We start from the raw sequence: 16,756 nt of genomic DNA, 5'->3' as shown, positions 1-16,756 counted from the left end.
CTTATTTCCTGGTTGAAACAACACTTAGAATGTTTTGGTTACTCACCAGTACAAAATACACATTTTAGGGACTTCCCTGGTGGCACAGTGGTTAAGAATCCGCCTGCCAATGCAGGGGACACGGGTTCGAGCCCTCGTCCGGGAAGATCCCACATGCCGTGGAAAAACTAAGCCCGTGCACCACAACTACTGAGCCTGCGCTCTAGAGCCCATGAGCCACAACTGCTGAGCCCATGTGCCACAACTACTGAAGCCCGCGCGCCTAGAGCCTGTGCTCTGCAACAAGAGAAGCCACTGCAATGAGAAGCCCGTGCACCACAACGAAGAGTAGCCCCCGCTCGCCACAACTGGAGAAAGCCTGCGCGCAGTAACGAAGACCCAATGCAGCCAAAAATAAATAAATAAATTTGTAAAAAATAAAAATAGGGCTTCCCTGGTGGTGCAGTGGTTGAGAGTCCGCCTGCCGATGCAGGGGACACGGGTTCGTGCCCCGGTCCGGGAAGATCCCACATGCCGTGGAGCGGCTGGGCCCGTGAGCCATGGCCGCTGGCGTCCGGAGCCTGTGCTCCACAACGGGAGGGGCCACAGCAGTGAGAGGCCCGCGTACCACACAAAAAATAAATAAATAAAAATTTTAAAAATACACATTTTAAAATCAACCAGAAAGGAAAGAACATTTTAACTTCACCAAGGTACTATTTTTAAATTTTGTTTATATTAAAACTTATCTGGAAATAGCAGCGTTTAAATACAGTTAACCACATAATTTATTTCTTATTCTCATGAAGCCTTTTGGGGAAACGTCCAAGAATCTTTTTCTGCAAATGGAAAGGCTTCTGGCCCTTAAGTGCGAGGTATTATTTCTGAGAATTGGAGTATATGCACAGGTGATATTCTATCTGTCTCTTTTCATTTAATAGATACTGGTTTTATAGGTGCTAAGAGAACCGTTCATTCCTTCCTCACATCCCCAGGTGCCTTGTAACATCTGTCTCTTCAGCTTTGTGGGTCTTGATTGTTTTGGAAAGTGCCATTGGCACTTGTTATATTTTTTTCCTTTTCAGATAAATGCTATTTGATCATTGATTTTATTTAGCTGAGTTCAGAAATTCCGATAGTAATTTGTATTCTAAATTATTTTTTACGCCCTGAAGTGTTGAACTTTGAGATTTTGATCTTGTTTTCTGTATTTGTTGTGATGATACTGACTTGCCCAAATGATTTCTTCTTTCTCTCTGTAGGCACCAGAATTTCCTGAGTTCACCACTAAAGTCCAAGAAGCTATCAATTCCCTGGGGGGCAGTGTATTTCCAAAGCTTAACTGGAGTGCCCCAAGGGTAGGAACACATCAGTAAATCTCTCGCTGTGTGAATATTATTTGTTTTGCTATTCCATTTTGCTTTATATCCTCACAGAGGGTCTGATTATATTCCTAATTCTAGGGAATTCCGTGGAATTTATTTTTATTTTCCCCCTGTTATTTTATTTTCCTGATTTTGCAGTGCACTTCCCTGGGTCTGTGAAATGCTGTATATTTTGCCAATTGACAGTTTCAACCTCTTGTGTTGCTGATTGCGCTAGAAATCTGAGAAAAGCCTTTCTCTACCCTTTTCAAAACTTCACCTGTTCAGTTTGACAGAGAGATTTTTCTCTATTGAAAGGTAATAAAAATTAAAATGTCGTAGGATCTAGAAACAGCAGTTTGACAGATCACCTGACGTTTTCTTAAATTGTGTTTTATCATTTGAACATTTCATTGACAAGATTTTTTTTTAAGTTAAGGTCTGAAGGAAAATTCGTTATTTTTTCTACTACAGTAGAAAACAATTTTATGTCAGCAAGGCTCATTTAAGGAATCAAGACTTATCTGCATTTTCAAAAAATCATCTCATGTGCTTATCTTTTCTTATTCTAACATGAATGATAATTGTACTTAATCTAATTTTTGTTTTTACTTATTAAAATTAGTGACACATATACATAGTTTTTTTAAATTATTTTTTATTGGAGTATAGTTGCTTTACAATGTTGTGTTAGCTTCTACTGCACAGCAAAATGAATCAGCTATACAAATACATATATCCCCTCCCTTTTGGATTCCCTTCCCATTCAGATCACCACAGTGCATTAGGTAGAGTTCCCTGTGCTATACAGTATGTTCCCATCAGTTGTCTATTTTATACATAGTATCAATAGTGTATATGTGTCAATCCCAATCTCCCAGTTCATCCCACCCCACCTGTTTCCCCCTTTCTCTACATCTGTGTCTCTATTTCTGCTTTGCAGATAAGGTCACCTATACCATTTTTCTAAATTCCACATATATGCATTAATATATGATATTTGTTTTTCTCTTTCTGACTGACTTCACTCTGTATGACACACTCTAGGTCCATCCACGTCTCTACAAATGACCCTATTTCATTCCTTTTTATGGCTGAGTAATATTCCATTGTATTACACATACAAAATAGTTTAAATTTTCAGAAGATCTGGAAGCTTCCTACAGAAATCAGCCAGTTCTGACACTGTTTTGCTTCACTATTTCCCACTGCTCAGAGGCAGCTGTTTTCAAATATTTTAGTACCTTCTTCTGTTATTTTCCTTTACTTCTCTGTTCTTCTGTCTTAGATGTTTATTACTGACTTCCTGCTTTAGAACAGAAAGTTTCAGCTGTGTTTCATCTCCTGTCCCCACTACTTTATTTATTTATTTATCTATCTATCTATCTATCTATCTATCTACCTTATCTATTTATTTATATCTATTTATTTATTTTTGGTTGCATTGGGTCTTTGTTGCTGCTCGGGCTTTCTCTAGTTGCATTGAGCGGGGGCTACTCTCCGTCGTGGTGCATGGGCTTCTTATTTCAGTGGTTTCTCGTTGTGGAGCATGGGCTCTAGGTGCACAGGCTCAGTAGTTGTGGCTCGCGGGCTCTAGAGCACAGGCTCAATAGTTGTGGCGCATGAGCTTGGTTGCTTCACGGCATGTGGGATCTTCCCGGACCAGGGCTTGAACCTGTGTCCTCTGCCTTGGCAGGCGGATTCTTAACCACTGAGCCACCAGGGAAGGCCTGTCCCCACTGCTTTGTGTTCCACTGTCCTCATCATCAGAATGGCATACTTTGATTAGACAAGTATTCAGTGTTTCTCATATTATGTTTATGCAAACACTACGTACATATCTGATATATACCGTACATTGCTTGTGTTTTCTTATTCAACATTTTGTTTTCCCTGGAGTTAATAACTGTCTTGTTTATTCAGTTGCATGGTTTTCTATGTATATACTGTTGTTTTAGTGGAGTTAAATTTGTGTGTTCAGTATACCATCTTTAACCAGAAGGTCATCATCCTTTTTCATTTGGAGAAATTTTAAAGAAGTTATTATAAAGAAGTTATTGAAACTCATTTTTAGTTTATCTATGAGCAGTAATTTGAGTTGTGCTTGACTACTGATCTGGCTTGAGGCTTTCTAGTTAAAATGCATAGATTATTTGTGATTTTAAGTTATTCCTTCATTTATTTTTTATTTATTGAGTGCTGACTGTGTTCCAGTGCTTTCTTTCATACAGTGTGGATAACTGGACATTTTTTTTGCAATCATTAGTTTTCTCAATTACTGTCCTGTGTCTGATCTGTCTATGGGAGAAGTACGTTTTTTAAACTACTTAATTATTCTATCATTTTTAGGCATATTTCGCTGAGGTTTGTGCCTCCTGTGTCTGCTCTTCTTACTTTTTTTTGGTGCATATATTTGAGGCTTTCACCATTTAAAATTGTGATGGTTCAGGATATGTCACCTCCTCCCTCCCAGATTTGATAGACATGGGTCTTAACTGTTGCAGTCATCCAACTTCAGGGTTCCAGCCGTCTCTCCCCAGAAACAGGAAGAAAGGAAGCTTCTCTATTTTCTTAGTCGCTGGTCAGGCTGTTTTTTTATGCCTGAATCTTCTAGCTGAAGTGTCAGCATTTCTGATATCTCTTTATCCCCTTCTTTCATCATCAGTGAGGAAGACATAGGGCAGTGCTTGGGCCTGAGCTGAAAGGTGAGAACCTGAACATCTTGGTTCAAAACTGAGTATCCGACATGCAGTGGTGATGCTGTTACTTGTTTAGAACTGTAACTTGACATTTGACAGTATAGCTAAAATTTCTTACCTGACTTTTTTCTTCATCCCCTTCAGGTTATATGCATTGTTGATTTTGGCCATAGGCTTGAACTTCATTCATAGCAACTAACTTGGAATATATACTAAGTAGCATGTGCTCTATTATTTAGGACGCATACTGGATAGCAATGAATAGTTCTCTGAAATGTAAAACGCTCAGCGACATCTTCCTACTGTTCAAGAGTTCTGATTTCATCACTCGTGACTTCACCCAACCGTAAGTATGTCTCTTGTTCTCTTATGTCAGTAGTTTCAGCACTTGTGAGTTTTTCTACAGATGAAATTCCATTAGTTCTAGTACTATTGTAAACAACAGATCCACATACCAAGGCTGTTTCATTTTCTCAAATGACCTATTAAAGCAAACCTTTCTTTTCCATTGACGGCTAATGCTGTACAATGAATATCCCTAAATATCAAGGGCTTTCTGTGTATCTGCCCAGTAAATATAGTGGTATTCTTTTTCTTATTATAAAGCTAATATATGCTTATCATAGAAAAATAAAAGTGGGCACTATAGCTAAACAAAAACAGGAAATGTAAAAGCATTCATGATCTCGCCACAGTTGGTTTTATATACTTCCAGGATTCTGTCTGTGCATAGGTATAATATAGATACACCTGTCTCTAACTGTATTCCAGTTTTTTAAAACAAAAATGGGATCATATAGTTCATATTGCTTATGAGGCTGCTTTTGCACTTAATCAGTATATATCAAACATCTTTATGTGTCATTAAATATTAAACACATCATTATTTTAAACTTGCTTCAGAGTATTCCACTGGACAGCTATAGCATCATTTATTTCATTAGTTCTCTCTTCTTATTTGTCTCTTTTCTCTTCTTCTTAGTCCTGCAGTGAATATCCTTGAGCTAAATCTTTGCGTGCTTTCCTGATTTTTTTTCCTTAGGATAAATTCCTAGACGTGGACTTGCTGTTTTCTTCCCTCTGCTTGTTACTCTGTAACTAATCCTTCATCGCAGGCAGACAGCCCACCTGCACTGCTGCACTGTAGGCGATCTCTTTATGCTTCTTTTGTTCTGTCATCAAACAGCAGTTTTTATTCTAGATGTCTTATCCTACCCCATTTTAAATCCGAAATCTCAATTAAACTAACCTTTTATCTGATCTCTAAAATAAAGCATATCAAAAAAATCTAGAAACTAAGCAGGTACACAGGTGAATACATACATACATCATGTATGCATGCCACTTCTTCCCCATCCATCCAGTTCAGTTTGCCCTGCTCATTCATCCCCTTTCAGCCTCAAATCCTTTTTTGAAGAGGAGCCTGGCATAAAGAAAATACATTCCCTACAAGTCAGTTGTGCATCATCTCTTTTGCATCTGGTTCTGCAGCTTGGGCATATGGTTTTCGTATTAAATTAAGAAAACGAAGTTAAGTAATAATAAATGAGTGTGATTGTATCGCTAGTTCATTATAAAAGGACTTTACCTGTATTGGTTTTTCTGGTTCACTTACAGAAAAAGCTTTATGTTGTTCTGACATTTAGGTGTCAACCTTTTATGGCTGTGTTGGCACAGGTGTTATGAGGTGTTTGCTTTAGTAATAATGCAGCAGCATTTTCGTTCTGGGAGACACCCTCTGATTAGAGGAAGTCGTGGCCCTGTCTTTTTTTTGCCATTGTAGAGCTTTTTGATATTGAATGCTTTTGTAAAGAGGCCTTGGAATATATGACATTAAAATACTCTGTACCTGTTAATTCATTTGATATGGATTTTTATGCACCTTTGATATTAGTTGCAGTGAGTATATGAGGACATTTCCTCTCCAAAAATTATAAATCACTTCTAATTCTCTGTGGTTGATAGCTTTTAAATCATCTTTGCACCCTAGCAACCTGCTGGCTCCTCTTAGCCCACCTCTCCTTTGTGTCTTACATGAATTTAGCCCCGATTCCAGTGAAGGGTAGAAATACCAGTCAGTCATTTTGCGTTTTGTACTTTTTGACTTTTGCATGGGGAAGAAGTTAAATCAGCAAGTACATTTGAGGCCTTAGATTAGGAGTGTTTATCCACAGAATACCATCTTTCTCCTCATGTAAATAATTGGGAGTTGGCAGGATAAACACCAAGCCCTGAGCTTGCAGCCTTTCAGACCGGTGGTACTCAAAGTCACCTTTTCTGGAAATCTTTGTCGGTAGTCAGTTGCGTAACAATAAGTCTTGTTACTCCAGAAAAATCCCTATTGATGGGGTCTTTAATGAAAGATGAACTTTTGTCACAGAGGCCTTTCTGGACCCCTTAAAGATTAAGAATACAATACTTTAAATTGGACAGGATCTTATCAGTGATTTAATTTGACTCTTCAGTCAGTTAGAAAATTGAGGCCTGAATCTGCTCAGTAATTTGTTTCCATCAACTAGTTAATAGAACCAAAACCAGAATATAATTTCAGTAACATCATTCTAAATGTTCTCTGTATTTTCACTTAATAAAGTTATAAATTCCTTCTTTTCTAAATGCTTCAAAGTAAAATATTATAGAATGTGATAAAAGATAAAATATTATAGTATATAATTATGTACATAAAATTATGTAATATTATGAAAATTATGTTATACTCTTTGGGAGCTTGCTTCAACAAGAGAAAGATGTTATAGTTAGGATTACAGGTTAACAGAGGGCCAACCAAAAAGAGTTCACACACAGTGTTTTTAAAAATACATTATTTAGCAAGGAGTCTGGAGATGGGCTATTTCCATCTATAATGGTTAAGTCACAGCTCATCAGGGTCACCAGGGACCAGGTTCTTTCAGTCTTTCTCTCTGTCATCCTTGGCTTACTGGCTTGGTATTTGGGTTTATCACCTAATGGTTACAAGGTGGCTGGTATTTTGCAGGTATGGCATGAAGATGACTATATCTTAGTCAAAAATATGAGGGGTTGCATCTAATTTCTCTCATTCTTCTCTGTGAGCAAGTAAAGCATTCTGGAAGCTTCCCAGGAGACTTCCTGACAGGCTCACGGTCACACAGTTGCTCAGCCTCATCCAGTAGTTGGCAGAGGGAACAGAGACGCCATGATTGGTTTAGAGCAGAGGCTCTCCAACTTTAGCTCGGATTAGAGTCACCTGGAGAATTTGGTAAAACACGGCTTGCTGGTCCCCACCCCCAGAGTTTCTGATTCACTAGGCTGGGAGTGGGGCCCAAGAATATAATTTCTAACCTGTTCCCAGGTGACCCTGATGCTGCGGGTGCAGGCCCACGCCTTGAGGGCTGTGCAGTTAGATGTACATGTGCATCCCTGGGATTCCACAGGTCCACCTGTCCTCCTCTGAACAGTCACAGAATTTTGTTGGCAAGGATAAAGGTTGGGAATAGCTAGAGGGTAGACCACCAGTACTGTCTGCCACAGTTGTAATTTGACATGGACTAGTAAGTACTCTTATTCTTTCTGTTTGTCAAGTGGTTATTGTACCCAAGAAGCTTTAAAAAGTGGAGGTTGAAATATTGACACCATTAGCATAATCTGTCTGCATTATACTTGCTGAGTGAATTATTTGCCCAGATAAACTTTCTATGTAATTAGACTTGTTGAGTCAGAAGGCTGCTTTCACTGATTATTTTATTGATTAGGTGCCACTTCAGTAGGCCAAGGCCAGAAAAAAAATATCTGGTATTCAATTGGCATTTAGAAGAAAGGGCTGAGAGAGAATTAATCCATTAATTGTTTCTCTGAGAGGCTCATGACTAAGGAAGTTAAGAGTTACTAGATATCAGGAAAGTTTACTTGTCTTAGTAATTCAAGCACAGTTATGATCAGCACAATTTTTATACGTTTTGTTCTTAAGATTATCACAAAACTGGCTATTAATCCTAAAATTCAGCAGCAAACAGTTTCAAAAGTAAAATGTTCTACCTAAGTTGGACGTAACAGAACCTATTCCTTGTGATTTTTAAGGCCCATTTATTTAGGTGACAGTTTGTCACTTTAGATTGTTATAATTTTATTGTATTTTTTATTGAAGTGTAGCTGATTTACAATGTCTTTTTAGATTGTTATAATTTTAGAGAGCATATTTTCTCTCTTTTTGAAGAATTCTATGAAAATTCTAATGAACTCACCCAATCACCCTTAATTCAGTATCATTTTTTATCTTTCCTTTTCCACCACCAGTGAGATGTAAAAAATGGAATCTGTGTACCTGAACTCTCATTTTAGATCCTAATGAGCAGTAAAATCTTCAGCACCAGAACTTTGATGCTAAATATTCCCTGGGTGCCATGTTTTTCTTTTTTATTTCTGCCCTTGACATAATTTTTTTTCCTTATATACTTAAGAGTTGTTTTCTGTGAGGTATAATACCGTAACCTTCCAACGTTTTAGGAAAGCTTACGAATGAGGATGTGCCCTAGTAAATAGCTAGGCAGTAAAGAGTCTGCCACTTTAAAGCATTGTGATTTTGTGTACTGCCATCTTATAAAGCTTTAATGATGATGTTTTTTCTGATAGGAATGATCGAATTGTGATCTTAGTGTATTTAGGAGGTGCCTAAGTTGTCTAGAGTCAGTTCACGTAGTTATTACTCTCCGAGTTTACTAATACTGTGATTTCTCTTTCCCCCATTCCTGCCACGTTGACTGGCCCACACTAGAGAACTCACACAATTTAAGTTGGTAGCACTGTAAGTCTGTTCCTCCAATGCCAGAATCTAACACCTCACCCGTAACAAATAGGATTCATCTTTAACTTCAGTGTTCTCCACTAGAGCAGTCTCTTGGATTCTACTTCCATGGAGCTCTTTCTAGTTCAGTGTATTTCTTAATGTAGCACAGCTCATCAGATACACATATCCTTCTTTCCTTGTAACAAAGCATATACTACATCCATAGTTTTCTCATTGTCTGCTTTCCCCTAGTTCCACACGTGGGCATCCTTACCATTGAACGTATCGCCTTTGTTCTCTTTCAATGTGTGAAATAGTTGGAACACCATGATAAAAGCTATGTGTTGATCACAGTTAAGAAGTTCACAGAAAAGAGTATGTCCATCTTAAGACATGTTTAGGGCATCATGAATGTGCGTATTTATAGTAAGACCATTTGGCTGGTAGGACATGCAACCTGAAGTTTAAGTTGAGGGATGACTTGGAAAGTAGCTTGGGTAGAAGTAAAAGACAAGAAAGATGACATTCCTGTCAGTCGTCAGTGGCAGTTAAGCACAGTTCTTACAGTTTTAGGCTAGGATCTTTTTTTCCCCTTTCTTTCTTTTCTTCTTCTTTCTAAAACTTTGTATCTAACACATTGGTCTCCAAAATTCCTGTTAACTGGTTCACTGCAAAATATATTAAAAATGTACTGGTGGGGCTTCCCTGGTGGCGCAGTGGTTGAGAGTCCGCCTGCCAATGCAGGGGACACGGGTTCGTGCCCCGGTCCGGGAGGATCCCACATGTCGCGGAGCGGCTGGGCCCGTGAGCCATGGCTGCTGAGCCTACGCGTCCGGAGCTGTGCTCCGCAACGGGAGAGGCCACAGCAGTGAGAGGCCCGCGTACTGCAAAAAAAAAAAAGAAAAAAAGAAAAAAAATGTACTGGCATAATTTCATAGTAGCTTTCAACAGAGTAGACCTTTGGTTATTTGGTTTTTTGCTTTTTTCTGTCTTTACCGTGATTGTACCCGAGAATACTTTTATTTTTAATTCACATTGTAGATTATATGACATTAATTATTTAATAACACTTGTGGGTTTTGTCTTTTTTGTTTTTGTTTTTTTCCGTACCACTTGGCATGTGGGATCTTAGTTCCCCAAGTGCAGAGTCTTACCCAGTGGACCACCAACGAAGTCCCAATAATACCTGTGTTTATTTTGAAGTTTTGTTTTTCTTATTTTTGGCTGCGTTGAGTCTTCTTTGCTGTACGTGGGCATTCTCGGTGCTTTGTGACCACCTGGATGGGTGGGATAGGGAGGGTGAGAGGGAGGGAGACACAAGAGGGAGGAGATATGGGAACGTATGTATATGTATAACTGATTGACTTTGTTATAAAACAGAAACAGGGAGGAGATATGGGAACATATGTATATGTATAACTGATTGACTTTGTTATAAAACAGAAACTAACACACCATTTTAAAACAGTTATACTCCAATAAAGATGTAAAAAAAAAAAAACAGCAACCAGAGAGCAAAGGCAAATTCTGTAGAAAGAAACAGCAGTAAAACTCAGCAGGTTTCTCAACAGGAATATTGTTTCATCTAGTCCTACCTCTGCTGGGAAGGGCCTGGGTCCTGGAGGGTGGAGATGGATATAGAACAATGCAGATGCCTGTATTGTTTCTCATCTGTATGGGACACTTATCAATCTGGACCTAGACTAATTTCGGGTTATAACTTGAGGAATTCTCTAACAGTTGCCCAAATTTCAGGGTGATCGCGAATGATTCCATATTATTTCATAATTCAGGCAAATTTTTCAAGTGTTATTTAAATGTGTTTGTTAACACAGGGGAAGTGTTAGGTATTATGACATATTTCTTGCTTTTGCTCATAAATTATAACATGTATTATAATTTTATATTATATGCTGAGTTGGGATTTGAGAATTTATACTAGTTCTTACCATGACTTTTAAATTACGTGTTCATAGAAACAAAAGCTAAAGTAGACTTAGCAATTCAGTATTCTTTCTCTGTAAATTGCTTTCCTTGATCTTAACTTGCTGTTACCTCTCTGAGGTCCTGCTTTCTTTTAGCAATTAAGAAACTGTTATTTTTGGAAATGAGAGAATCAGCTTTTTTTTCTCCATTGCAGATGCAAGTGTTTGGATCATCTGTGTTCTCGGTTCAGTCAGTTAAGGGAATAATACAAACATTTTTATATTTGATATGACTGAAGATATTTTATCATTTCTGTTAGGATACTCATATTTTCCACTAGTATTGTTTCTACTAGTATTTTCAATGTAGTAAGAAGCCTTGATTTAAGGATTTCTTTCTTTTTCCTTTCTTGATGTAACCTGGAATTTTTGAACCGTAATTTATATAAGGATTTGTAAGCATTCAAGTGTTGTTAATACTCTAAATATCTTAACACATTTTTGCTTTTTAAACCTACTTCCTCCAGAATATAAATGGAATTTAAATATTCATACACAGTGTTTTTTGCGGTATTTCAGCTGAGCTCCTAAAAATGTTGTTGACCTTCACATTCAGTCTTAATTAGGTGGCTCTGCACTTTCCTCTCCTTTCAGAGACTGTACTTGACCATCTGATTAATCATCTTAATAAGAAAAAGCCTTGTACAGTAATCTCATGTAGCACATACGTTCTCACGTCTACCTTCTGAAACTAGTCAAGGTTTTTAACTAACATTGTTAAACCTATCACCACTTAAAAAGTAATGTTACGGGATGGTAGAATGCAAATGTGTATTAAAATGTATACCTATTTTAAAGTAGCAAATGAGGGTTAACCAAGGGTTGAAATCAATATTTGTAGGAATATAGAAGCATTAAAAAATTTAGATAATGAAGACGTGTGTTTTGGAAGTGTTTGTTTATTCGAATTCCTTTGTCATTTCTCTCCTCCCATCTCCCTTGTATATATATATATTTTTTTTTAATTTAATTTATTTTATTTTATTTTTGGCTGCGTTGGGTCTTCGTTGCTGGGCACGGGCTTTTCTCTGGTTGTGGTGAGCTGGGGCTACTCTTTGTTACAGTGTTCAGGCTTCTCATTGCGGTGGCTTCTCTTGTTGCGGAGCATGGGCTCTAGGTGTGCGAGCTTCAGTAGTTGTGGCACAGGGGCTCAGTAGTTGTGGCGTGCAGGCTCTAGAGCACAGGCTCAGTAGCTCAGTAGTCGTGGCACACAGACTTAGTTGCTCCACGGCCTGTGGGATCTTCCCGGACCAGAGCTCGAACCTGAGTCCCCTGCATTGGCAGGCAGATTCTTAACCACTGTGCCACCAGGGAAGCCCTCCCTTGTATATTTTAGATACATTTAAATTTTAAAAAAACGATAGGCAGTTCAGTTTTATCATGATAAGAATTACTGGTTAATTGAAAGCTAAAATATTAACTTTTTTTTTTTAATTTATTTTTGGCTGCCTTGGGTCTTCGTTGCGGGCTTTCTCTCGTTGTGGCGAGCAGGGGCTGCTCTTCGTTGCGGTGCGTGGGCTTCTCATTGTGGTGGCTTCTCTTGTTGTGGAGCACGGGCTCTAGGCATGTGGGCTTCAGTAGTTGTGGCTCGCGGGCTCTAGAGCGCAGGCTCAGTAGTTGTGGCGCACGGGCTTAGTTGCTCCATGGCATGTAGGATCTTCCCAGACCAGGGCTTGAACCTGTGTCCCCTGCCTTGACAGGTGGATTCTTAATCACTCCGCCACCAGGGAAGTCCTAACTTTTTAAAAAATTGTATAATTGGCCTAACGGTATATATTAGTTTCAGTTATACAACATAATTTGATATTTTGTATACACTGCAAAATGTAAAATATTAACTTTTAAAGTAAACTTGGTTTCTTATTATAAAAGCGCTATATGTACACTTTGTCCTTTTTTTTTTTTTGGCTGCGTTGAGTCTTTGTTGCTGTGTGTGGGCGAGTTGCGGCGAGCGGGGGCTATTCTTTGTTGCGGTGCGTGGGCTTCTTATTGGGGTGGCTTCTCTTGTTGCAGAGCACGGGCTCTAGGTGTGCGGGCTTCAGTAGTTGTGGCTCGCGCGCTCTAGAGCACAGGCTTAGTAGTTGTGGTGCATGGGCTTAGTTGCTCTGCGGCATGTGGGATCTTCCTGGACCAGGGCTCAAACCCGTGTCCCCTGCATTGGCAGATGGATTCTTAACCACCAGGGAAGTCCCCACTTTGTACTTTTATGTGTTTTTTAATTCCTCAAAATTAAAAGTTAAAGTAATATATATTTAATGTGATAAACATAACGTTAGAAATACTACAGAAAAGCAGCAGAAGAAATGAACAATCACTGCTGGGAAAGAATCATTGTGAACATTCCAATAGTTAACATTGTATTATGTTTTCTCATGTATGTTTTAAAATATGAGGTTGTACTGTGTAGTTTTGTGACCTTTTTTATTATTTAAAAGTATACTGTATTGTGAACGCTTTTCTCGCTTGTGAAAAATTCTTTTACCACACAATTTTTTATTCCTCATAACACTGTCTGGATTTTTGACACACTTTTCATCTTTTCATTTAGAATTTAGAAAGGAGTTGAGGGAAAATGTTTTAAGGATAAAATGAATTTTTATAATAGAATTCATAAATGAATTAGTGTTTTTTGCTAATTAAAATATTTAGGCTGTTAAACCGGAAAAAAAAAGGTGAGGGACTCTTTTACAATAAAGAAGAATAGGACTTCCCTGGTGGCGCAGTGGTTAAGAATCCGCCTGCCAATGCAGGGGACATGGGTTTGAGCCCTGGTCCAGGAAGATCCCACATGCCACGGAGCAACTAAGCCCATGCGCTACAACTACTGAGCCTGCGCTCTAGAGCCCGCGAGCCACAACCACTGAGCTCACATGCCGCAACTACTGAAGCCTGCACACCTAGAGCCCATGTTCCGCAACAAGAGAAGCCACCGCAATGAGAAGCCACCACAATGAGAAGCCCACGCAATGCAACAAAGAGTAGCCCCTTCTTGCCGCAACTAGAGAAAAGCCCGTGTGCATCAACGAAGACCCAACGCAGTCAAAAATAAATTAATTTTTTAAAAATTGAAAAAAAATAGAATAATGAATATATTATGTAGAGCTATTAAAGGAGATGATCCAGGACATATGTATTTCTCTGGATCCATTTGGTATTTGTGGTTTCTCTGAAATCTGAGAGCAATAACAAACAGCTCTAGAACATCCACCTCTGAGAGGAGCAGTTCCACACGTGGTTTAGTGCCCTCCCACCACTGACTTCATTTCTCACCTTTCGGAGCCTTGGTTTCCTTGTGTGATGAATGTGGATAATAATAATAGCACTTTCTCAGGGATTATTGCAAGGATGAAATGAGATAGCAGATGTACATGCTTCACTTGGTGCCTGTTCACTAATATGGAGAAAGCCCATTGCCTTTTAACAAAGCTCCCTGTGTGTATCTTTCTTTGTCATTCAGATTATATCCATTAGTGCCCAACTGTTAGTGGCAATAAAAGTTCTTATTTTCTGAGGATTTTAGCCAGCCACCTTATTTGTGTTGTTATTGTTTGTAGTATAAATCATAAATGATTGCAGAGAATTCCACCCTAATCAAACATTCGGGGAAATTTAAAAGCTTTTCAAATTTAATTCTACTTGTAAATTGCTTAAGACGTCTTTAAAACTATTTTTTGTTTTGCTTGTGTATTTTTTTCATGAAAATGTCTCTTGACCACCTGTTTTGCTTCTTGAATTGTTGGTATTCCCTAGGTTTCTATCTGAATGAGCTGACTGATCACTTCTGTCTCCATCCTTGACCTTAGCTCTTATACCAGTAGGACGATTACTTCCAGATAATTATTTTCACCTCCACCCACTCTTGAGTTTCCTTGTTCCAGTTGCTTACTAGACATTCTCTGTGGTTCTCCCAGGACTTCTCCAACACTACCCACCCAAACGTAGTTAGCTCCCATGTTTTCCTCATCCACATCACCTGCTCTTCCTTCTTAGTGAATGGTATTTGCCTCATTATCCAGCGAGTCATCAAGCAGCCACCCCAGTCATCTGGCCTCTTTCTCCCTCATTCTGTGCTTTCAATCAGGCACCAAGTAGCCCTGACTTTGTCTCCTAAATATCTTTGTATAGAGCTTCTCCTCTCTCTCTCCTCTGCCTTCGCATTAGTTGGCCCCTCATCTCTCCCTGGGGCTGTTGCAATGAGCCTTCCAACTGGGCTCTCAGCCTCCCAACCTGCCACCCATTCCCCCAGGCTCTCCAGCACCGTTGCCACCTGTGATATTTCTAAAGCCTAAGTGCAATGGTCTCCCTCACATGTTTAGAAACGTTTTTAGCCCCCCATTGTCTGTATAATAAATCACAACCTCTCTGCGTAGGCAAACAAGACCCTTCATGATCTGGATAGTCCTTCTTGTCCAAAATTTCTCTCCAGCCACATATTTTGGCAGTTCTTCCCTCCACACCCATCAGTACTGACCTCCAGTAGTCCTGTGCGTAGTTCTCACTTCTCTCCCTTTGCCTCAAACGCAGACCCTTCTCTTCATGTCAGATGAAGCCCCTCCCCCCAAACATGAAGAGCTAATCAGTGTTTCCTTTGTGCCATCACAGTATTTTTATTTTCAGTGTTTTGAAATTCTTTGGGTACTTGTTAGGCTTTCCTCACCAGACTAAAGGACAAGGGACTCTTAGTCATTTTGGTGTTCCAGTGCCTCGCCAGCCCTTGGCATAGGTGGGTGTTTAATAAAGGATGTGAAAAATTGTCCATGAAACTGAGGATTTTTAGAGGAGGAAGGAATATATTTAATGGAGGAATGAATAATTCTTCTGTCAGCTATTTTTAAATGGGATGTGGGAGAAGGATTAGATGAACTTTTTGTGGCTTTAGGTGGCAGAGTTAATGTCAGCAGAGAACTAGACTTCTGGTTCAGCCATGAAGAGCACAGTGAGAATTATAAAACAACAGTGCCATCTCACCCTCATTTGGAATCTAGAGTGGGTTTGCGTTATACTCCTGGCTTGGTCACTAAATGTGCTCTTTCCTTAGTTTTAGCCCTTTTTTTTTTAACAGAAAGATGGAGATTATAGTAGCTCATATGGTTGTTTTGAGGACAAATGAAATAACAAATAACATTTCAGGGTGCCTAGGCTAACGCCTGACACTGAACGGTGCTTAATAAATGTTCATTGAATTTGAATTAGTCTCCTGTTTCTGGATGCTTTTAGTAAAACCTTACTCCCACTTTAAATATAAGTAAATATAAGTAATGTGTATGCATAAACTGACAACCATAAAATAAAGATTCAGTTGCCTTTCTTTCCCTCAAAGATTTATTCATTGTACTGATGATTCCCCAGATCCGTGTATGGAATATGAGGTAAGAATCTTTTTTTTTTTTAAATCTTGAATAAAATTGATAGTTCTAGATGAAGATGTATTGAGAATTTCTATTCTTAAATAAAATGAATCAAATTTTTGGACTAATTTCTCTGGGAACCTAGAGCCATTGAATTTTTAAATTTATGAAATATACACATAAAATGCGTGTATTATGTACATACACATACAGTATATACGCAGTATGTACATGCTATAGAATATTATACATATTTTGAAATGAAGCAAACACCTTCATACCATCCAGCTTAACCTGTTTAAGCTTTTTAACCTGATTTACAAGGAAAAGTAGCCACCACCATTTTACCATTTTTATTTATTTTTTCTATGGTTCTCTCACTTTACAGATTACATATAGAAGTAAGAACAAAAGGACAGTGGAAAACTTTATTAGAAATAGTAATAAGAGTTGAAACATAGCAACTCCCTCCCCCGTCCCCATGTTTTCCTGGTTTGAAGGTATACACAAGGCGTGTGCGCGCGCGCGCGCACACACACACACACACACACACACACACACACACACACACACACACACACACACACACACACACACACACACACACACACACACACAC

At 38.8% G+C, this 16,756-nt stretch overlaps 1 protein-coding gene across 1 annotated transcript in view; it reads left to right on the top strand.

The window, feature by feature from the left end:
- Positions 1-16,756, top strand: part of CDC123 (cell division cycle 123) — a 57,491-nt gene that overhangs the window by 17,059 nt on the left and 23,676 nt on the right. The window contains exons 5-7 of the mRNA XM_029236833.1: positions 1,242-1,337; positions 4,282-4,388; positions 16,110-16,158. Of these exons, the coding sequence (XP_029092666.1) occupies positions 1,242-1,337; positions 4,282-4,388; positions 16,110-16,158 (252 nt within the window). The remainder of the gene's footprint in view (positions 1-1,241; positions 1,338-4,281; positions 4,389-16,109; positions 16,159-16,756) is intronic.

The sequence above is a fragment of the Monodon monoceros genome, unplaced genomic scaffold (assembly GCF_005190385.1).
Source record: "Monodon monoceros isolate NGI ecotype Baffin Bay Population unplaced genomic scaffold, NGI_Narwhal_1 Super_Scaffold_21, whole genome shotgun sequence".
NCBI lineage: Eukaryota > Metazoa > Chordata > Mammalia > Artiodactyla > Monodontidae > Monodon > Monodon monoceros.
This window is presented reverse-complemented; position numbering and strand designations above follow the sequence as displayed.